Source organism: Phacochoerus africanus, chromosome 8 (genome assembly GCF_016906955.1).
Source record: "Phacochoerus africanus isolate WHEZ1 chromosome 8, ROS_Pafr_v1, whole genome shotgun sequence".
Classification (NCBI taxonomy): domain Eukaryota; kingdom Metazoa; phylum Chordata; class Mammalia; order Artiodactyla; family Suidae; genus Phacochoerus; species Phacochoerus africanus.
The window spans coordinates 17,531,295-17,555,120 of NC_062551.1; the positions used below are offsets into that span (position 1 = coordinate 17,531,295).

Below are 23,826 nucleotides of genomic sequence, written 5' to 3' on the forward strand. Positions count from 1 at the left end.
GGCGGGGCCAGAGCGGAGTGGAATTCTGAAGTCCCGGACCCACTTGAATAAAAGAGCACCTAAATGGCAGTTAACTCGCACAATAAGCCTGACTCCCCAGACCTCTGGGTTCCTGATGTTGAATAGGCACCGTAATAATAATAATTAGAAGCTACCTTATCGGCCTTGGGGAGGAAGTGAATGAGCCAACTAATAGCAGTGTATCCCACACTGTGGGCTCAGTCCCTGGTAACTGTTATTATGATGCCAGTGACTCTGTTTAAAGCCAGCTTTGTTTTCCTTTCTAAATACTAACTCTTCTACTTTTGTCCTTAGAAAAGAGATTTTCTTAGACCTTCAAAGCTGGGGCCTCTACCCATGTGAACTTCAGCATAGCAGATTGGTTGTTCACATTCATTCATTCAACAATATTTTGTAAATATCTACTATGGGCTAGTTTCTGGAACGCAGCAATGATCAAAACAGCTCTAGGGGAGCCTATAATCTCAGGAAAACAATGAAGTTCATCAGGAGGTGATAAAGCCCTTGAGGCCTGGGCGTGAAGTCCCACGTGCTATGTGAGCATCTAAAAGGCAGTCTGCCCAAGGTCAGGAGAGGCTCCCTTTTAATTGGGGTCTTGAGGGCTGGGGTGGGGGCGGGAAGAGTACTCCAGGTTGATGAAATAGCCTGTACCAAGGCTTTGAGGCATGAGGAGGCCACTGGTAGAATTTAGAAAGCTAGAAGAAGGCTCAGGTAGCCAGAGAGAAGAAAATGAGTGGACATATGATGTGAACTGATGTTGGGGAGATGGACAGGGGCCAGGATGTGTGGCCTTGGTAAAGATTTTTGGACTTAAAATAAACGGGAAACTTCTCTTTTTAAATTGTCTAGATGACTGTACCCTCGTAGGGAGAGCGGATTGCAGGGATGGGCTGGCTGGCTATTGCACATGAAGCTACTGCTATAGTACAGAAGAGTGAGGACAGCTTGGACTAGGGGGAGGTCCGTGTAGAGACAGAGACAGAATAGAGAGGTTTTTGGAAGATAAATCATAAGCTCTTGGAAATGGATTGGATATGGGGTATGCTGAGAAGTAGTAGGGACAGGAGTGGACAGGGATGACTCCTGGGTTGCTGGCTTAGTGACTGGATGGATGGTCATGCCACTGAGATGGGGAATACAGGACAAAGACCAGGTTTGGGGGGCAGAGGAGTGAGGGAGATGGTGAGTTTCATGTGCCTTTGAAACATCTCTGTGTAAACATCACGTGCCAGCTAGATATTGGAAGCTGTGGATATTGGAATGACATCTCCTAGGGGAGAATAGAGTGTAGAGAGAGGTGAGGGGAGCGCCTAGGACAGAGCCTGAAGGTTTGTTGGCTGACCAGAGGAGGGCGAGCCTGCAAAGGAATCTCAGAAAGACAGATGGAGAGTTAGGACAGCCAGAAGACTGTCGTGGAAGTTGGGGGAGGAATATTGATAAGGAGGAGAGGAGCTCTGAAAGCAGCTGAGAAGGCAGACAGGGACATGAAACACCAATGATCTCGGCCAGAGATGTTTCATTCAAGTGATGGAGGCAGACGCCCTACCGCAGGGGGTCTGGTGGGAGTGGGTCATGAGGAAATGCAGTCCATGAGGAGGGACAACTCTTTCAGCAAGTTCGAGGAAAAGGAAGGGAGGCCTAGGGCAATTGCTGCAGGAGTTGTGGGTCCAGGATGGATTTTTTGATGGTTATTAAGAGTTCAGCATGGAGTTCCCGTCGTGGCTCAGTGGTTAACGAATCCGACTAGGAACCATGAGGTTGCAGGTTTGATCCCTGGCCTCGCTCAGTGAGTTAAGGATCCAGCGTTGCTGTGGCTGTGGTGTAGGCTGGTGGCTACAGCTCCGATTCGACCCATAGCCTGGGAACCTCCACATGCTGTAAGTGTGGCCCTAAAAGCAAAAAAAAAAAAAAAAAAAAGAGTTCAGCAAGTTTAAGAAACCCATGGGCGGGGGGGTATTGATGTGGTTCAGCAGTAACAAACCTGTTTAGTATCCATGAAGACACGGGTTCATTAACCACTGAGCCATGATGGGAACTCCAAGGAACTTAAGAACATATTATTCCCACATATTTGGTAGGTTGTGCAATTTTGAAGATGGAATTAAAATGAAAAGTTCCTATAATTAGACAGGTTTGTGATAGCCTGCTAGGGCTGCCATAACAAGAGTCCATCATGGAAGGGGTGGCTTAAACAATAGACATGTGTTTTTTCATAGTTCTGGAAGCTAGAAGATCAATATCAAGATACTAGCCGGAGAGTTCCCTTTGTGCCACAGCAGAAATGAATCCAGCTAGGAACCATGAGTTTGTCGGTTCGATTCCTTGCCTTGTTCAGTGGGTTAAGGATCCAGTGTTGTCGTGAGCTGCGATGTGGGTCACAGAAGCGGCTCAAATCTGGCGTTGCTGTGCCTCTGGTGTAGGCCGGCAGCAAAAACTCTGTTTCGACCCTTAGCCTGGGAACTTCCATATGCCACAGGTATGGCCCTAAAAAGACAAAAGACAAAAGACAAAAAAAAAAAAAAAGATGCTAACCAATTTGGTTGGTTTCTTCTGAAGCCTCTAGGCTTCCACTTGGCCACACTTTGCTATGTCCTCCAAGAGTCTTACCTCCGTGCCTGGTATCTCTTGTCGAGATTTCCTCTCATAAGGACACCAGTCAGATTGGATTGAGGCTCATCTTAATGGGCTCATTTTAATAGAATCACCTCTGTAAAGGCTCTATTTCCAAATACATTCTGAGGTCCTGGGGTTAGGGCTCAACATATGAATTTTGATGGGACACAATTCAGCCCATAGCAAGGGCTGAGGTTGAGATCCTCTGGCTGTGTTCATCTTCCCTTTGTTCTGCCTACTCAACTTTGACTTCTGGCTTAGGTCAAAAGCTTTGTCTTTCATGTGCCTACTGTCCAGATACTGACTCTAAAGCCAGAACACCTCCCCATCTTGCTTGGTTACCCTTGTTGACTTTCTTCTTGGATAACAGCTTGAGAGTGAGCTGAGGACCCCTCAGTTCCGCAGTGGTGCTGCCATTGCTGGGGATGGAGGAGTTGAGTGGAGGAGGGAAAGGGGGGGATAAAGGCACTAAATCTAAGTTATTTGTGGGCTGGCACATGGAGCATATTTAGACTTGAAGATTCTGCATCAGATCGGTAATTTCATGTTCTAACTTTCCCAATGGAGCAGAAATGAGATTCTCAGCTCCCACACTTTAGATAGAAAGTCATAGACTTGCAAGTGCCCAATTCCATTTGCTTTTTAAAAAACCTGAAATATAGTTGATTTGCAATGTAGTGATAATTTCAAGTGTACAGCAAGGTGATTCAGTTATATATATATATAACTGAATATATATATTCTTTTTCGGATTCTTCTCCATTATAGGTAATTACAAGACATTGAATATAATTCCCTGTGCTATGCAGTAGGTCCTTGTTTATCTGTTTTATATATAGTATATATATATATATATAAGTCAATCCCAAACTCCTAATTTATCCCTCCCCTCTCTTCCTCTTTGGTAACCCCAAGTTTGTTTTGTCTCTAAGTCTACTTCTATTTTGTAAATATATTAACGTGTATCATTTTTTTAAGATCCCACGTATAAGTAATACATTTGTCTTTCCGACTTACTTTTCTTAATATGACAATCTCTTGGAGTTCCCTGGTTACTCAGCAGGTTAAGGAGCTGGAGTTTTCACTGCCGTGGCTCTGGTTACTGCTGTGATGAGGATTCAGTCCCTAGCCTAGAAACTTCTGTAAGCCATGGGCACAGCCAAAAATAAAAATAAAAATGATAATCTCTAGGTCCATCCATCCATGTTGCTGCAACTGGTATTATTTCATTCTTTTTTATGGCTGAGTAGTATTCCACTTGATATATATACCATATCTTCTTTCTCCATTTGTCTGTCAATGGATATTTAGGTTGCTTCCATGTCTTGGCTACTGTAAACAGTGCTATGAATATAGGAGTGCCTATATCTTTTCAAATTTTAGTTTTGTCCAAATATATGCCCAGGAGTGGAATTGCTGGATCATATGGCAACTCTACTTTTAACTGTTTTTTTTTGTTTTTGTTTTGTCTTTTTAGGGTCACACCTGTAACATATGGAGGTTCCCAGGCTAGGGGTCGAATTGGAGCTGTAGCTGCCAGCCTATGCCATAGCCGCAGCAATACCAGATCCTTAACCCGCTGAGTGAGGCCAGGGATCGAACCCCCGTCCTCATGGATGCTAGTCAGATTTGTTTCTGCTGAGCCATGATAGGAACTCCAATCTTTAGTTTTTTTTTTTGTCTTGTTGTTGTTGCTATTTCTTGGGCCACTCCCACGGCATATGGAGGTTCCCAGGCTAGGGGTCGAAGCGGAGCTGTAGCCCACCGGCCTACACCAGAGCCACAGCAACGCGGGATCCGAGCCGCGTCTGCAACCTACACCACAGCTCACGGCAACGCCGGATCGTTAACCCACTGAGCAAGGGCAGGGACCGAACCCGCAACCTCATGGTTCCTAGTCGGATTCGTTAACCACTGTGCCACGACGGGAACTCCCAAATCTTTAGTTTTTTAAGGAGCCTCCATACTGTTCTCCATAGAGGCTGCTCATTTGCTCTTTCTTGCACAGCACTTTTCTATATTGGGTTTTGTTGATGCTGAGGTTGTGGTGCTTTTGTAAACCTAAGCTTGGACTAGTAAGTCAATTCTGCTCAACCAGTACAACCTTAAAAAATCATGGCACAGTGGAAATGAATCCAACTAGGAACCATGAGGTTGTGGGTTCGATGCCTGGTCTCATTCACCAGGCTAAGGATCTGGCGTTGCTGTGAGCCGTGGTGTAGGTCGCAGACACAGCTTGGATCTGGTGTTGCTGTGGCTGTGGCGTAGGCTGGCAGCAGCAGCTCCAATTAGACCCCCAGCCTGGGAACCTCCATATGCTGCAGGTGAGGCCCTAAAAAAAGACAGAAGACCCCCCCCCCCCAAAAAAAAATCAGATCACACAAAGTCCAGCATTCTAGGGATTGTGCCAGGGAGTGAGTGAGCTTGTTAAGGCTCCCGTAGGACAGGGGCAAGAATGGTGTGGAGGAGGAGGAACAAAAACTAGGTTCAGGTGAATAACATTTCAGAGAGGTGGGGCTGGGGCACAATTTCGCTGAGATATCATAAAGGGATACCCACATAAATGGAGCGCAGATCTCCCTGATATAATTCTTGAGAGGCTGTCCCCTCTCTTGCTCGCCCCTCCTCTGTGTGACTCAAAGTATGATACAGCTCAGATTGATCCAGTGATTAAGCTCCCATCGCACAGATTGTCAGTGGTAGAACTAGAACCAAAACTAAATTTTTAAGGGATTGGAGTTGCCCTAAATGTTTAAAAATGGCATCGGAAAATGTTAATAAGACCTGACAACCAAACACAACACGAGGTACAGGATAGGATCCTGTGCCAGAAAGGAAAGGAAGTCCTTGTTGGGACAAATGGCTCCATTTAAATGGTGTGTATGGCTGAGTGGTAGCGTTGTACCCATGCTGATTTCCTGATTGCAGGGCGACACGACAGGAGATTGTTCTTGTTTTTGGAACATGCACATTAGAGAATTTAAGGGTGATGAGCATCATGTCAGAAAAAGGCAAGAGAGGATACAGAACAAATGTGGTAAAATGTTAAAAATTGGGAAATTTGGGTGAAGGGGATGTAGGAGTTCTTGGTACTGTTCTTAAAGCTTTCTTGTGAGTTTGAAACTATTTTAACATTTTTAAAAAATGAAAAAAATACAAGTCTAAAAGCAATTATTTTATTTACAGTATAAAGGTTACAAAGGTATATATGTATTTATATATATAATACCCTTAAGTTACAAATTTCATTGTAATGTACAATGCTATATGTTGGTGTGCAACTCAAGGGAAAGTGTTGTCTATGCATTTTACTTACAGAGTACACATAAAGCTTTTTTATTATTAAGAACACAAATACTGCCCTGTTTTATGCCATGGGTTTTTGATTTGGTAGTCTCATGATTCCAGAAGGTTTGAGACCTAAATTTTAAACAACACTTAAAAAAAGAAGTCTTATTTAAATATGGGGTTCCAAAAAAGAAGAAAAAACCAGAATATCACAACTTTTAACTCTTTGTAGAAGTATTATTCTAGCTTTCTAAGTCTTAATACTTTAAAAGAGAGAGAGAAAGAGAGAGGAGTGGGGGAGAGAGTTGCCTAGGACAGAAAACATACAAGGGGGTAAAATTAGAGTCTGCAGCGATTAGCCAAAATTGGCCTTTACAGGTAGTGGTTTGCCACATTATCTTCTAAAAGACCTCGGGTCTGGTACCAAAAGGGAAACAGATTCTTTGGGTACCAAGGTCTTACCATGCTGAATCCATCCAACAGACTGTAAACATAACACTGGAGTCCTAACTAGAGAAAAACAATCGGAAACCAATCATAAATTGCTTCTTAGGAGAGAGCAGATTTGCTTTAAGGTGTGAAGAGTATCAAGACTGATGATTGTGCCAAACCCCAAACTTGGTTGTTGTTGTTGCTCTTTTTTTTTTTTTGCTTTTTAGGGCCACACCCACAGCATATGGAGGTTCCCAGGCTAGCGGTCTAACTGGAGCTGTAGCCGCCGGGCTATGCCACGCCCATGGCAACACCAGATCCGAACTGCATCTGCAACCTACACCACAGCTCACAGTGATGCCTTATTGTTAACCCACTGAGCGAGGCAAGGGATCGAACCCACAACCTCATGGTTCCCAGTCGGATTCGTCTCCGTTGTGCCACAACGGGAACTCAGCCAGACGTGGTTTAAATCACTTATTCTCCTCCATATTCTATTAATTCACAAAACACAGGTGAAAAATGTGACACCCACTTGAATAGGACTGAGCGAGAAGTTCTTCCAACCCAGGAGGAATAGGTACTTACATGACAATACTTTTGTGCTGGTTCTAACAGCATAGTCATTAGCACCTGATTGTCAAAGGGCAGGTTGGGAGTAAAGACCAAGTATTGAAGGCATGACCTAATTTGTGTGCACAACTCTAGGACACAAAACAAAGGAGGAGTCCATGAGATTGTGTTCCCTGACAGCTCAGGTCCTTTCTGGGTATGACAAAGACGTTGCCTGAAAGGCTGACTCTAGTGACAGCGGAAGGCAAGCTAGGTAGAAAGGGACTGTTACTGAATGAAAATTATGGAAAAATTCACGCAACCTCTTTCTTTTTTTAGGTGCCCCTTTTTCCTGAGTTTGAATGTCCAAGTGTTCTACAATAAGTGGAATTTTGCTAAGTTTTATATATTTTCATTATTTTTATCTTTCAGATGGAGAAACAGTCCATCTAACACATATAAGGATTTTCAATGCACGGGATGTTTAAAGGCTCTAAGTGTGGAAATGAATGGGTCAGCACAATTGATACGGGGTAGGTGAAATATACATTTATCTTTGCTGTTTATAGTTAAAGGAAGCATTTCTTCAAAAGACTTTCTCATTGATCCACTTTGGGCTACAGAGCTTACTTTTTGTTGTTGTTGCGATTTATCTTACTAAGGATATTCTACACTATTCTCCTTCCCAAACTAAAGCCTGATTTTGCAATAAAAAAAATGATGCATGATAGAGTTTCCTGGTGACTCAGTGAGTTAAGGATCCAGTGTCATTGCTGTGGCTCTGGTTACTGCTGTGGACATGGGTTTGATCCCTGACCTGGGAACTTCTACATGCTGTGGGCACGGCCAAAAAAAAAAAAAAAGGAAAGAAAGAAAGAAAAAAGAAAAGGTAGATGTTTAAAAGACCAATCTACTTAAATGTGCTTGGAGTACTTTCACACTGGCATGGACCAAAGTCTGAGCATCCTTTTAAAGATTTTCCAGTTTGCTAGATGAGCAGACTGCAGGTGTACTTTGGTAAAAACATGAGATGGTTAATTACTTAACTGCTGATTGATAAATAGATGGCTTGGTGTGATTGAGAAATAATAGATTATACACTACTTTAGGGCAGGAACTTTTTTTTTGGATGCTTCACAATGTCTGTGAGAACTGTACATTAATAAATGCTTATTAGATGAAACAATACATGAATTAATATATAATAAACCAAGTTTGCAGTATCAAAAATTTCTCTAGGGTACCAAAGACCTTTTGTCTATTCATAAGAAACTTCTATCACTTTGAAAGAGGTAATAAAACAATCAGGTCCCAAGACAGTATATGTAACTGGGATAAAGAGGGACTCAAAAACTTTTGCATTTATGTCAATGGCATGGAGGTAATGCTATTACAAAACTCAGTACTTATAGGACTCCGAAATCTACCAGAATGCCTAATCTTACAATAAAATGAAGTATTTCCCGCTTATATCCTTCAAGTTTCAACCAATCTATTTTGTGGCAATTCAAGGATGACAGTTCATGTGGTCGATTTCTGTTGAATACAATCATTGGAGAGCAAACAATCATCTGCAAACAGCGTATCTATGTATCACATGAAATGTAGATTCACTTTTAAAACCAGAATATGCTTTGGTTCAGTCACCTGAAGTGTAAAAGAAGAGTAATGAAGAGGTGACCAAAGATTAAGCTCAAGTTTATCAAATTTATCAAAGAAGAAACCTTGTTAAAGTATTTTTTCAAGTTAATACATAACAACCATTCTTCCAGTTGGCAGTTTAGCTAGCGTCAAAAAGAGACAAGAAAACAGATGTGTTCTATGTGTCTATTTATTGCACCTTACCTTAACTTGAAATTATTTAGCACTGATCTGCTAGATGTGTATGTGTGCATTGTAGAGAAAGGGTTTCAAATCAGCCACTTAAGTAGTCTATTACTAGTGTAAAATAAATGTCACTTAATATCAGTATACCATAGGAATAGCTATATTGCTCAAAAACACATAATCCTGATATATAGCATAGTTACTTTAGAATTGTCTATCCTCACACATTGAGTGTCTCTATACCCAGCACAGTGAAAGATAGAGCCTAAAAAGGTCAGGGGTAGGGGGAAACTGCTGCTGTCAGTTTTTAAAGATAGTATGTGGAACAAAATAATTCTAGATTACCAAGCGGTTAAAATAGGGACACAGAGAGAGAATGCTGGAAGATGGCAGATTCCTCTGCTTTCATCTAAGGGAGGAATAGAAAAGAGCCACAGTAAGATTTCAAATTTAAAAGAAAGAGACTTCTGATCTCAAGGCAGGATATAATACCACCTGGCACATAATATACCTGACAGATACACAGAACAAATGATTATGACTATAGTCAAATTCAACTTAAAGTTTAAGCAGAATCCCAAAGAAGTCTCTTTTCCCTACACAGATGTATAGATCTCAATATGCTTTTTTTTTTGTCTTTTTAGGGTCACACCTGCAGCATATGGAGGTTCCCAGACTAGGGGTCAAACTGGAGCTGGAGCTGCTGGCCTATGCCATAGCTCACGAAAATGCCAGATCCTTAACCCACTGAGTGAGACCAGGGATCGAACCTACGTCCTCATGGATTCTACTCAGATTTGTTTCCGCTGCACCGCAACGGGAACTTCTCAATATGCTTTTGAGACAAGAGAGATCTGGCATTTTACTTCTTTACTGGAGACTGAAAAAGATGACCTTTGGCTTTTTAACCAGCCATTTCATTAATGGCATCAATAGTGGATGGCAGCAACATGGAAATGTATGCTGGATATTTGGATGGTTGAAATACTATGTACAATCAATAGCTTATAACCAGTGAAAATAATAACATAATTCAGCATGTCTAAGATAAGATACAAAAAGCAGAGAAAGTGCTTCAGTCTACAGGTCTTCCCTGAAAGCTTCAAAAATGTTTAACTCCTTAAGTAGGTAGGGCTCTTAATAGATTTTGCATAGCAGCTTATGAGATAATCTGAATTAAAAATATGGGTATTCTTCCATGTTTTTGAAAACATACAAATATATCCACATGCATATAAATTAAACAAGAAGACCTGGAGGTTCTCCTGAAATAATAAAAAAAAATCCTTTATATTTTTTCCTCAAAAGTGGTCAAACTTTTGTTCATCAAAACCATTTACAGGGAAATGTGTTTTTTCTAGGAGAAACATAGTCTTGTCCAGATTCCACACAGCTTAAGTTTTTTTAAGAATAAATTTTGGTATGTTAGCTAAGTGCATTTAATCAGCTGAAAAAAGCTTTGATACCATTCTGTGTAGGAGGATAAATTAAGAAAATAATCACTAACAACTTTAATCACTGGTTGGGGAGATTTTTCCACTTACAAAAATATAAGAAATAAATAATCCAATCTCTCCTGCATGCAATAATTTTCAATAACAAAGTTTGTGAGAGTACAGATTGATAAAAACAGGCACTATTAGACTTCACCTAGCCTAAAAAATGCTAAAGCATGGCTTTAAAGCAAGTGAAAGACATTTAATGTTTTTGATTCTTGTACATGTCCCAATATTTAATCTGAAACTCTACTAGGTAGATGAGTTTACAGTCACAACTACCTAATAAATACTGTATAAACATACATTATATTTCTTCATATAAAATATTAGATACCAATTTCCAGGTAAGACTTTTTGAAGACTTCAGGAAATGACTCACCTTTTCCCGTAAAAGAGTAACTGAGCCTTTTCTTTTCCTTTCGTTCCTTTCCTTTCCTTTTTTTTGGGGGGGGGGAGAGGGAGGGGAGAAGTGTTAGGGAACAAGGAGGAAGAATTTTCAGACAGCAATTGGCCGCTTATAGGCGTCTGTGTGGAATGTGGAGAAGACGTCTAAGCCCTGTGTGTGAGGGCACAGAAAGTGTCCGTGGGAATGAGACACTCCTCTCAGCTCCTTTCCACTCTACACATGGTAACGCACCCCATTCTTAACAATTTTCCTAATTCAAAATGAAAAAGAAATGTAAAGTCAGCTGTCCTTTAAAAGATGTGAAATAACAAAAATGCCCATTTTCAGTTATCATTTGAAAATAATTTGCCACATTTTAGCATCTTAATACAAAATACCTATTTGTCAAGACTGTCCCATTCATAAAAAGCACTTCATTGTGGCTTGAAAATCCCACAAACATACTTAATTGAACAACAACCTGGTCACTCATGATAGGAGAGCTGATAAAGTACAATATGCAAGCGGCTTAAGGGCGCTTGCTCTTGGGGCCAGTGATGGTCAAAGGAAATCCCCATACACTTTCATTTCGCATCAAGACTCAGAAGATATTAGAAACCCTATGGACTTTGGTGCCATGACATGTAAACCTTGAGCAAAATGAGCAGAAATGCAACAATGCCTTACTCCTCCTGCTCACTTTCATATAAGGAATGAGCAGGGTCACTCAGAATGTTTCCCCAGAAATATTCTCACTGGCTTAGCCTTTCACACTAACACAGAAAACCTCACCAAATGGCTTTGCTGCAAGTCTATGACTGCACTGTGCAACTTCTCAAATGGTTACTACTCTGAATGCAAAGAGTATCTAAGCTCCCTCATCTGAGGGTATTATGTGTTGAAATTCTGTTTCCAGAAATCCTAACCGGATCTTCAAGACATTTTCTTTCTTCCCTGACTTGCAAACATTTCCCAGATGGAACCAAACTTAAGTTTATGAATTTTCAAAACATAAAAAAAAGCTTTCAAAAGATATATTTTAGTTTAGATTTCGATTTCCAGTTTTAAGTAGATTAGACAATTCACTTTGGGGACTGGAGCTGGGGGAAGAACAGATTTATGGGCAGAGGGAAAACAATGAGGCGACGGTGTCTAACTGGAATTCTCTCTTCTCATTAAGTTGGCCCTTTTATATGTCCAACCTACCGGTCAGTTTGCCCTCAAACCAAATAGCTCTTGTTTTGCAAATAGTCCATTTGCGTTTTTTTTTTTTCTTTTTTATCTTTGGATTGATGCCCTCCTCCCCGCTCCAAAGAGCTCACATCCTCTTATGTCATTCCTGATAAATCTAGTAAATGATGACTATTCCCAGACCTTTCTTCAGAGAGCATACAGAACATCCAAGTTAATATTGCCTTTTCTTTCAGATCTGGGAACTATGTTAACCTTGACATTCTATATGGCTAATATATTATTTTAAATGTTTTCAGATATATACCTCCTTCATAATTAGGAAAAAGAAGCTGACTGTGATTCTCCAGTACAACACAATCAGCACTCTTACTGCTGCTATGTCCTAATGATGACATCTGGCGATGCTTAGCAAAGCCCAGGTACCTGTTCCATGGTCTTGTCACCCTGCCCATTGTAGGATGCATCACTGAGCCAGCACTGAATTAGCAGCTGCTGATAGATGCTACTCTGCTGCCACAGAGTGAGAGGGCCAGGGCCAAGACCCCAGAGTGGGCTCACACGGCCCAAAGCGACGTGAACATGATGTTTGTGCTGAAGAGATGGCTTCACCGACAAAGTGTACGCTTTAAACAAGCTGACTCTCCAGGATTTATCTTCCTTAAAGACATCTGCCAACTAGAAAAGATACCACACTAAGGAAACCCACCTCAAAGACTACTTCTCAAAACTAGGATAGCTGATCTCCCTGGAATGGCAGTGATATCCAGTTATCCAAAGAGTGACTAATAAAGCTCCACTAACCCTAACTAAAGGCACATTTGGTAAGCAATAAAAAATGGCTTAGGCTAAAATGAGGATTTTCTTTTAAAATAAATCTTATCCTCTGGCTCCTACCAAAGATAAAATCAGAAAATCCTAAAACAAGCAAAATTTTTCTTTCAAAGCAGTGGTTCCCAGCTTGCTTTTCAAGTTGGTCACCACTAGAAAGGGAGTGTGGAAGGCAAAGCAAATCAAATCTCACAAGTTCTAAGTCCTGCAGTTAGCATTTATGAGGGGCAAAGCTTGTGATGTGGTCAGAAGTAACGGCCGGGGGAGATGTAGGGAGAGCCAGGATGGATGAGGAAGCCTTTGGTGACAAATTCAAGGACTTCCTAGGGTGGAAGGAGTAAGTAAGGACAGTAGACTTGATCAAAATGTATAGCCTAACTCGAGTGACAGGCTGTTGCAGACTAGCACCTGGGAAGAGAGAGGTGTCCTAAGCAAGAGATCAAGGCTAAGCCTGAAATAATTCCTTCTGGAAGAGGAAGGAAAAAAACCCTAAACTCTTAGATGTTAGATTATGTCCAAAAAGAAAAAGAATGAGCCACCCTTCTTAACAGGGGAAAAAAAACCTAATTACTTAGAAACAACATTAGGAACTAGACAATAAATCAACAGCTTCATTTTGGAGCTTATTCCAGTCCTAGGATTTCTGGCCAAGGTAGCTTGTAAAAGGCAGGCTCTTCTTTAAACATGGTTACAGTTCAGCAGTGATTTGCAGGTCCGTGTCAAGGCACTGTGCCAGAGGAGAGAGGAAAGAGTGTTCTTTTTGTGCTTTTTTTTTTTTTTTTTTTTGAGGTGGAGATACTTCTTGTGACATTCAAGGCTCTTTATTTACTGATTTTTTTTTGCTGCTCATACAAGCAGTCCCATGCGAGTGACTTTGGCCGACAAGAATGTGTGTAACACAAATACAATCGGCTTTGGACAGGAGTGCAGGTCCATGGTCTGTGGAGAAAGAACAATAATTATCACTATATACAGATACTTTAATAAATAAACATGCAAAATAAACAAATTTGGACATGATGTTCTACTTTTTAAAAAGAACTTGGATAAAGAACGTGCCAGATTTACGGCAACTCTTGGGAATTTAGTGCTGAAAATGGAAGTGTACTCTGAAGTAAGGGTATTCCATGTTATAATTAATTAAACACTAGTGTGAGATTTCACATCCACAACTGGGATACTATTGGTGGTGTGCTAGATCCCACCGTGCCAGATGGGAAGAACTTAAAAGGAGAGGATGTAAAGGAAAGAGCAATATCCTATATGCAAACCATTGATGGTAAGTATGTTTTCCAGGTGGAACCACAGTGAATTCAGTCAGTTGAGGTGTGACCATCTATGCATACGATTTTTTTTTTTGGTCTTTTTAGGGCCGCACTTGCGGCATATGGGAGGTTCCCAAGCTAGGGGTCTAATCAGAACTACAGCTGCCGGCCTACACCACAGTCCCAGCAACGCCAGATCTGAGCCAAGTCTGCAACCCACACCACAGCTCATGGCAACGCCTGAGCCTTAACCCACTGATTGAGGCCAGGGATTGAACCCGCAACCTCATGGTTCCTAGTCAGATTTGTTTCCGATGTGCCATGACGGGAACTCCTATTTTTGTCTTTTTTTTTTAAGGCTGCACTCGTGGCATGTGGAAGTTCCCAGGCTAGGGGTCAAATCGGAGCTGCAGCTGCTGGCCTACTCCACAGCCACAGCAATGCACAGATCCAAGTCTCGTCTGCAACCTACACCACAGCTCATGGCAATGCCGGATCTTTTAAACCTCTGAGAGAGGCCAGGGATTAAACCCACATCCTCATGGGTCCAAGTCGGGTTCTTAACCTGGTGAGCCACAGTAGGAACTCCTCAAACAAAACTTCTAAAGAAGGGAATGATTTCCTAATGTGGGGGAAAAAAAGGAAACCCAACCAAACCCAATGCATCTCTGAACACTGAAAAATAATTTTCTGGCTTGAAATGGAGTATCAGTCTGTAAGTCCATAATTTTCTATACAAGAGGTAATAAGCAATACAAAAGAAAGAGAATACCTATTAGAATAAGCAGGTTTTTTTGCAGAAATATTCTTACCAGCTCTCCCTCAGGGCCACCAAAATCCAGATACAGATTTCTGATGCCATCATCAGCAGACATTTTCAGCCTTTCAAAGGGGTAGCGGTACAGTATGCTGCTGGAACCTCCATTTTCCCTGGAGATAGTGAACCCACTTTCATAGTGGACAGTGAGTCTTACCTCTTGACCATTTAACGTGCAGCCTGTTGAAGACAAGCAAAAGCCATCATTAATAAAGTTCCTACTTCAGCTAGCAAGTGACAAAGGACTCTTCTGACTTCAACAAGGGAAAAAGAATCTTCTTGAGAACATGTGAAACCTAACTTATTTGGAACCTCCTGAAATGAGTTTTGCTTACTCAAGTCAACATCTTGATTGAGATGAGGAAGAAATTACCATCCCTTTCCTTGACATATGATCTGATTCAGTTCAATTCAGTGGGTATCAAGTGAATCCGTGTGCTGACAGCTGGCTGTGTGTGGTCCTAGAGAAATAAGAAGCATGGTTCCTGCTCCCAAGACCTCATAAATGAGAGGTGTAAACATGACATCCCTGGGGAGTTCCCGTCATGGCTCAGTGGTTAACGGATCCGACTAGGAACCATGAGGTTGTGGGTTCGATCTCTGCCCTTGCTCAGTGGGCTAAGGATCCGACGTTGCCATGAGCTGTGGTGTAGGTTGCAGACGCAGCTTGGATCCCGGGCTGCTGTGGCTCTGGCATAGGCCAGCGGCTATGGCTCCGATTTGACCCCTAGCCTGGAAACCTCCATATGCCGTGAGAGCGGCCCAAGAAATGGCAATAAAACAAAAAACAAAAAACACATAAAATCCCTAACCACTTAAGGTAGAGGGTGTAGGACGTGACTAAACACCAAACTGAGTAAGGCCAAAGTCAAGGAAAGGTTTCCTGAAGGAGATGGGACTTGAGAGAGGCCTTAAAAAATTGTCAAACTTGATAGGCAGTGAGGAACAGGCAGAAGGTTTCAAGTGGGAAAGAAGGAGAACAACCAAAGAAAAGGCAGAGATGCGTTTTAGGGGCAGTGGCATAGAGTGGCTGGTATTTGAGAAGTCACACAGTCCGTCAGTCCTATCAAAGGTAAAATTCAAAAGATCTATCTGAATTAATGAGACCAAAAAACTTTCATCATCAAGAGTGGCAAATGTCTTTGGTCAAGACTGGAAGAGTCCCTGTTTCACAGACATTCTTCTTCTTCTTCTTTTGCTTTTTTAGGGCCCCACCCATGACATATGGAAGTTCCCAAGCTAGGGGTTGAATTAGAGCTACAGCCACTGGCCTACACCACAGACAGAGCAATGCAGGATCTGAGCCACGTCTGAGACCTACACCACAGCTCACGGCAACACTGGATCCTTAGCCCTCTGAGAGAGGCCAGGGATTGAACCCTCACCCTCATGGTTCCTAGTCATACTCTTTTCTGCTCTGCCACAATGGGAACTCCCCCACAGATATTCTTAATATTGGCATTGTCTTTCACAGAAGAGCAATTTTTAGATTTAATGAAGTCTGCATAAATCAAGAAATAATTTGTTAAGTAGATGAACACGAGGGATTCAAGTGAATTTCTATGAAACTGAGCGTGGTTAAAGCAAATTCTTTTTCATATATGCTAACACTCTAAATACTTTATTTTCATTTTTTTTGAAGATCTGATGTTATTTGTTACTCTTAGAGCATCTCTTTTGACTGGACTCAGACTTGGAGGAAGAAGCTTCAGAGGAGACAGCCTCTGTCTCTTGGCAATCTGTTCCTGACGTTTTCCTTTGGCATCCTTCATTCTCTTGGCCAAAAGTTTAGCATATTCTGCAGCGTCTTCCTTATTTTTCTTAGTACGTTGTTTCTTCGGAGCAATACGCTGACATTTGTGTTGCCGAGCACGTGGAGTAACAAGACGCTGCATCTCGGGTGCTTTGGTCCTAGGCGTCTTACCTTCTTTGTTTAGGGGCTTTTTCACTGCATACTGATGGACATCCTCTTCTTCAGAGAGACTGAAAAGCTTGTGGATTCTGCTAGCTCTTTTAGGCCCCAGGCAGTGAGGCACAGTAGTATCGGTGAGTTCAGGAATACCCTTCTCCCCTTTTTTTATGATGACCAAATTGAGAACAGTGAGGTTGGCATCCACAATGCAACCCCGAACCGATGCGCACTTTGTTTCTCCAGTCCTCCTTGGTCTGTAACAGGAACGCCCCTTACTCAGTAGCAGGTGGACTCAGCCTAGGTCAAGACACCCTGCTTCATGGGGAAACCCTGTTTGTCGTTCCCACCACTGATCTGGACCACATCACCCTTCCATTCTTCACCCAGAGCGTCAGCAGCAACTTCTGTTGCACCTTCATCTACGAAGGTTTTGTTCTTCATCTACTTCAGTGAGTTTCTGGCAGCCAGTGATGGGGAAAGAGATGTTCAACTTCATCCTGAAGCGGCCGACGGCCTTTGAGGAGCCACAAGAAAGAGCTCTAAATACTTTTTTTTCCTTTTTTTTTGGTCTTTTTGCCATTTCTAGGGCTGCTCCCATGGCTTATGGAGTTTCCCAGGCTAGGGGTCTAATCGGAGCTGTAGCTGCCGGCCTACACCACAGCCATAGCAATGTGGGATCCAAGCCATGTCCGAGACCTACACCACAGCTCACGGCAACACCGGATCCTTAACCCACTGAGCGAGGCCAGGGATCAAACCTGCAACCTCATGGTTCCTAGTCAGATTCATTAACCACTGAGCCACGACGGAAACTCCATTTAAATACTTTTAAATGCCCTTTTTCTTCTCATCTTGTGCATTCTCTGCATATTTTTTAGAACTGTGAATCATACTGTACACCTGAAATTTTTTTTTCTTTTTTTTTTTAAAGACAAGTTACTTTGGAGTTCTTATTGTGGCTCAGCAGTTTAAGAACCCAATTAGTACCCAAGAGGATGTGGATTCGATCCATGGCCTTGTTCAGTGGGTTAAGCATCCCTCGTTGCCATGAGCTGTGGTGGTTCAGATCTGGAGTTGCTCTAGTTGTGGCGCAGGCCGGCAGCTGCAGCTCTGACTTGACCTCTAGCCTGAGAACGTCCATGTGCTACAGTTACAGCCCTAAAAAGAAAAAAAGAAAAAAAAAACCCAAACTAAAAAAAAAAAAAAAGGACAAATTACTCTTTTTTTTTTTTTTGGTCTTTTTGACTTTTCTAGGGCTGCTCCCTTGGCATATGGAGGTTCCCAGGCTAGGGGGTGAATCGGAGCCATAGCCGCTGGCCTACACCACAGCCACAGCAACTCGGGATCCGAGCTGTGTCTGCGACCCACACCACAGCTCACGGCAACGCTGGATCCTTAACCCACTGAGCAAGGCCAGGGATCAATCCTGTATCCTCATGGTTGCTAGTTGGATTTGTTAACCACTGAGCCATGACGGGAACTCCAAGCTACTTTATTTTAATTTATTTTTTGGTCACGGTGTGTAGCAGCTTGATGTGGGATTTCAGCTCCCAGATGAGGGATTTTACTGGTACACAATTAGAAAAAAACATGTTTCATCTCTCCATTTAAAAATATAAAGAGGAGTTCCCATCGTGGTGCAGTGGAAACCTCCTGTGAGGTTGCAGGTTCAATCCCTAGCCTCACTCAGTGGGTCAAGCATATGGCGTTGCCATGAGCTGTGGTGTAGGTCACTGACATGGCTTGGATCTGGCGTGGTATAGGCTGGCAGCTGTAGCGCCAATTAGACCCCTAGTCTGGGAACTGTGAGTGCAGCCCTAAAAAGACAAAAAAAAATTATATATATATATACACATATGTACACACACACATAAAGGTGGTCCTATTTCCTTCTCCTCAAGCCATTTGTATTTTAAGAACTGTGAGCCAAGAACTGGATAGTTTTGGTTTCCTGTAACATGAAGTTTAGCTGCCAGACAGCAAAGAAACAACATGCAACTAAAATATGTTAAAAATCCACACTGCACTCTTGGTTCTGGGAAGCATATCTCTCTGGATCCTTGAAGAAGGTATGGTGACTCCAGAGGCCAGTGATGAGTGCAGTGGCCTGACCCCTGGGACTGTGCACAGGAACACAGAGCATCCATACTTTCACACTGAGGAATTCCCCATCCCAGAAAGCACATTCTGCAGCCAAGACAAAAACCAGAGCCCCGTAGGTCTTTTTTTTTCTTTTGGCCATACGTAAGGCTTGTGGAAATTTCCAGGCCAGGGACTGAATCTGTACCAGTGCAGAAACCTGAGCCAGTGCAGTGACCACTGGATCCTTAACCCACTGCACCACAAGGGAACTTCCCCCAGAAAGTTCTTAATGTGGAGACCAACTGCTCCAAAGAGAAAATCGGCGGAAGACAGACAAGTGAGAAAGACAATATGGATGTGGTGGCTTTGGTCAAAATCCAAGGTGGGATCTAGTCAATGGTGTCATTGCTTGAATTATCATGGTTGTGAGGAAAATTTCAAGCAGGTCCTCAACAGTTGATGAGTTGTAAAGTTTTTTTTGGTCTTTTTTTTTTTAGGGCCGCACCCATAGCCTATGGAGGTTCCTAGGCTAGGGGCTGAAATGAAGTCATAACCACTGCCCTACGCCACAGCCACAGCAATGCCAGATCCAAGCCACGTCTGTGACCTACACCCCAGCACACAGCAAAGTCGGATTCTTAATCCACTCAGTGAGGTCAGGGATTGAACCTGTGGCCTCGTGGATGCCAGTCAGATTTGCTTCCACTGAGTTGCAACAAGAACTCGAAGAATTGTATCATTTGACAATATTAAAAAACTGTCTCTTTTAGCAGAAATTATCAGAACCTTGTAAATCAACCGTACTTCAATAAAACTTAAAAAAAAAAAAAACTGTCCTTGTGCCAGTATTAGAAGATCATCTATGGAAATGCTATTCTTGCCATGGAGATCCCTCACTTTCCAAAAGCCATGGAAAGGAAGATAAATCACAACACATTCTGCTCACAAAACATTTTCTCTTTTTATATAAGTTCTGTAAAACTAGGTTCATAAAACAAACAGGAGCAAAACTAAGTAAACCAAGTTGCACCCAAGGTATTCAAAGTAATTCCAACCATATTATAAACTGTAATTTTATCTTCATTTTGACTGCTCTCTGCCCTTGTTAAAATGAAAAGCAATCTGGAAATACCTATACACATCCATGTGCAAAAATATACAGGTATGAAACCATACCTCCAAATTCATATAGATTAGCCACAAGAGGGCGCTTCAACAATGTAAAGAGACAATCAGGCTTCTTAAGATGCTTATTTAGGTACTTATTGGGCACACATTTTCAAACTTTGGAAAAGAGACACCTATTCCAAATTTTTAACTTTTCTATAGCTGTAAGTGTTTCCAGATCCTCATATTCTTACGGGTGTCTATCTATGTCTTAGATTCCAAAGCTTCTTCATTAGAGGGTCAATACACCTAGTATTTAGTAAATGAGTCCTTGCACTATCGAATACAGATTTAAATAATGAACAGTAAAACTGTCATGTTGTACAGAGTGGTGTAAATGTGTCCAGGAAAAAAATAAAGTATAACAGTTCCATTTAATTATTATCAGAAATGAAGTGCCAGAATCTATACCTAGAGAGACTTCCTTGATCAGCTCAGCAGCAGCATGGCAACCCTGAACAAGTATTCGGGTCCAGGTTGACAGATCCCGATGTGTCTCCACCCTGAAGAGATGCATCTCAATGCCCTGCCGAGAGCCTGTCCTGGTAGCAAATGTAAGGTCAGATCCAAGGGAGGGTGATCGACATCCGGAGCCAGAATGTACCAACCTAGGACCATAAGCAGAGCAAAGATCAAAAATAATTCATACACTGTCAGCACTAAATGTCAGCAATTTATGTTGATTAATGAGAAGAAAATTATAAAAGCCATGAGCAGTTTGTTGGTCTGCTTGCTTTTTTGGCAGCATGTAGAAGTTCCTGAGCCTCAGCACTGATAACTCCCAATCTTTAAATGCTTGGCCACCAGGGAACTCCAGCAGTTTTTTTTTTTTAAATTTATTTATTTTTTGTCTTTTCCAGGGCCGCTCCCGAGGCATATGGAGGTTCCCAGGCTAGGGGTCGAATTGGAGCTGTAGCCGCTGGCCTACACCAGAGCCACCAACGCAGAATCCGAGCCGCATCTGCAACCTACACCACAGCTCATGGCAACACCAGATCCTTAACCCACCGAGCAAGGCCAGGGATCAAACCCGCAACCTCATGGTTGCTAGTCAGATTCGTTAACCACTGCGCTACGATGGGAACTCCTCCAGCAGTTTTTAGATAAGTATATTTCAAGACAAGATTACAGTCTTTGAAAAAAAAATTCGAATTTCATTAAGAAATATGCCCCTACACACGCATAGCCTCCCCCATTATCAGAATCACAATAGTATACTTTTACCAAGGATAAACCTACACTGACAAATAATCACTCAAAGTTCAGAGTCTACTTCAGGGTTCGCTCTTGGTGCTGTATATCCCATAGGTTTGGACAAATAAAGACATATAGCCATCATTACAAAATACAGCGTATTTTCATTGCTCTAAATCCTTGGCTCACTGCCTATTCATCGACCCTCTCCTCTGGCAACCACTGATCTTTTTATGGTCTCCATGGTTTTGCTTTTTCCAAAATGTCATATGGTTGGAATCAAATAGTATAAAGCCTTGTCAAATTCTCTGGTTCCTCCATGTCTTTTCACATCTTGCTAGCTCATTTCTTTTTCTTTTTGTTTGGCCACACCCACGGCATAGGAAATTCCCAAGCCAGGGATCAAACCCAAGCCACAGCAGTGATAATGCCAGCAATCCTTCACCATTAAGCCACCAGAGAACTCCTTGATAGTTCATTTCTTTTTAGCACTGAATATTTAATTGTCTGGATCTACCACAGTTTATCCATTTACCTACCAAAGGATACACTGATTGCTTCCAAATTCTGGCATTAAGAATAAGGCTGGGTATACCAGAAATTTTGTATATTTTATACATGCTGCAACCATGCTATAATACCTTATTAGTTCCAGGAGTTTTTTTTGTCAATTCTTTTCGACTTTCTATTTAGATGATCATATCTTCCGTGAACAAAAATTATTTCATATCTTCCTTTACAATTTATATACCTTTTACTTCCATTTTGCATTAGCAAGGACCTCCAGTATGATGCTGAAAGGAGTGCCAAGAGCAAATATCCTTACCTTGTACCTGATCTTAGTGGAAAAGCTTTATGTTTCTCATCATTAAATATGATGTTAGCTGTAGATTTCTTTTTTTTTGCTTTTTAGGGCTGCATCTGTGCAGCATATGGAGATTCCCAGGCTAAGGGTCTAATCAGAGCCACAGCTGCCAGCCTATGCCACAGCAACAGCCACAGCCACGCCAAATCCAAGCTGTATCTGTGACCTACACTACAGCTCATGGCAACACCGGGTCCTTAACCCACTGAACAAGGCCAAGGCTCGAACCTGCAACCTCATGCTCGTTTCCACTGCACCACAAAGGGAACTCCTGTACATTTCTTTTGTGGATAGTCTTTATCAAGTTGAAGATGTTCCTGTTTATTTCTATTTTACTCAAAGTTATTGACATGAATGGGTGTTGCATTTTGTTAAATGCTTTTCTTGTTATGTCTTGATGTAATTTTTTCTTTAGCTTGTTGATGTAATGGACTACATGAACTGATTTTCAAATGCTGAACCAGACTTGTATACCTAAAATACATCCCACTAGTCGTGATGTATACTTCTTTTTGTACCTTTTTTTTTTTTTTTTTTGCTGTTGTTTTTTAAGGCCACACCCGCAGCATATGTAAGGTCCCAGGCTAGGGATGCCACAGCCACAGCAATGCAGGATCTGAGCCATGTCTGTGACCTATACCACAGCTCACAGCAACGCTGGATCCTTGACCCACTGAGCGAGGCCTGGGACTGAACCCACATCCACATGGATACTAATACTATTCATTTCTGCTGAGCCACAACAGGAACTCTCTTTTTGTACTTCTTTTTTTTTTGTCTTTTGTCTTTTTTGTTGTTGTTGTTGCTATTTCTTGGGCTGCTCCCGTGGCATATGGAGGTTCCCAGGCTAGGTGTCGAATCGGAGCTGTAGCCGCTGGCCTACACCAGAGCCACAGCAACGCGGGATCCGAGCCGCGTCTGCAACCTACACCACAGCTCACGGCAACGCCGGATCGTTAACCCACTGAGCAAGGGCAGGGACCGAACCCGCAACCTCATGGTTCCTAGTCGGATTCGTTAACCACTGCACCACGACGGGAACTCCTCTTTTTGTACTTCTTTAGATAAGATTTGGTAATATTTTTTGAGGATTTTTACATCTACTTTCATGAGAGATAATTAGTCTGTATATTTCTTATAATATCTTTGTCTGGTTTTGGTATTAGCACAATGCTAGTCTCATAGAACGAGCTACAAAGTATTCCCTCTGCTTCTATTCTTTGCAAGAGATTGTAGGGAATTTTTTTCTTAAATGTGTGGTAGAATTCACCAGTGAATCCATCTGGGCCTGGTGCTTTCTGCTTCAGAAGACCTTACACTCTTCACAAAAATTATCAAAAAATGAATCCTAGCTCTAAACGTAAAATGCAAAAGTATAAAACTTCCAGAAGACATCTTAAGAAAAACTCGTTTTGGCTATTCAATATCCATTCTCTCATTCTTCCTTAGAAATAGAAAGCTGCCTTTATCCTGTACAAATCACATATATATAAAAGAGTATTTCCCCAACTTCTCTGCAGAAAGAGATATCTGATGAATTGCAAGCTGTTACTGGGTAGGCAGGATTAGCAGAAAAGCTCCACAGTTGGAGAATAAGGCAGCGAGTATGTGCCTCTTGTGTCCTTTTCCTCTTCTTCCTCCTGCCTACAGTTTAGGTATGATGCCTGGAGCTCCCAAGTAGCCGCTATGAGCCATGAAGTGACCTTGAAGGGTAGAAGCCTCTTGCTAAGAATGGCAGTTTTCTTTTACATAAGAAAGAAGTAAACAACTATTTTATTATTTTAGGTTATTTTTGCTACAAAACATGCTTCCTAATGATCATAAATATGCAAATGATGTGTTAAATAGGCAGAATATAAGTCTGTGCTTCCGTCTGGAGATATAA

At 41.9% G+C, this 23,826-nt stretch overlaps 1 protein-coding gene and 1 pseudogene across 1 annotated transcript in view; both read right to left on the bottom strand.

Moving 5' to 3' along the window:
- Positions 1–11,635: 11,635 nt before the first annotated feature.
- Positions 11,636–23,826, bottom strand: part of SNTB2 (syntrophin beta 2) — a 94,756-nt gene continuing 82,565 nt past the window's right edge. Inside the window, exons 5-7 of the mRNA XM_047789603.1 lie at positions 20,294–20,490; positions 14,717–14,901; positions 11,636–13,578 (exon numbers count right to left, since the gene is read on the bottom strand). Of these exons, the coding sequence (XP_047645559.1) occupies positions 13,486–13,578; positions 14,717–14,901; positions 20,294–20,490 (475 nt within the window). The 3' untranslated portion in view covers positions 11,636–13,485. The remainder of the gene's footprint in view (positions 13,579–14,716; positions 14,902–20,293; positions 20,491–23,826) is intronic.
- Positions 16,372–17,193, bottom strand: LOC125132152 (40S ribosomal protein S6-like; annotated as a pseudogene).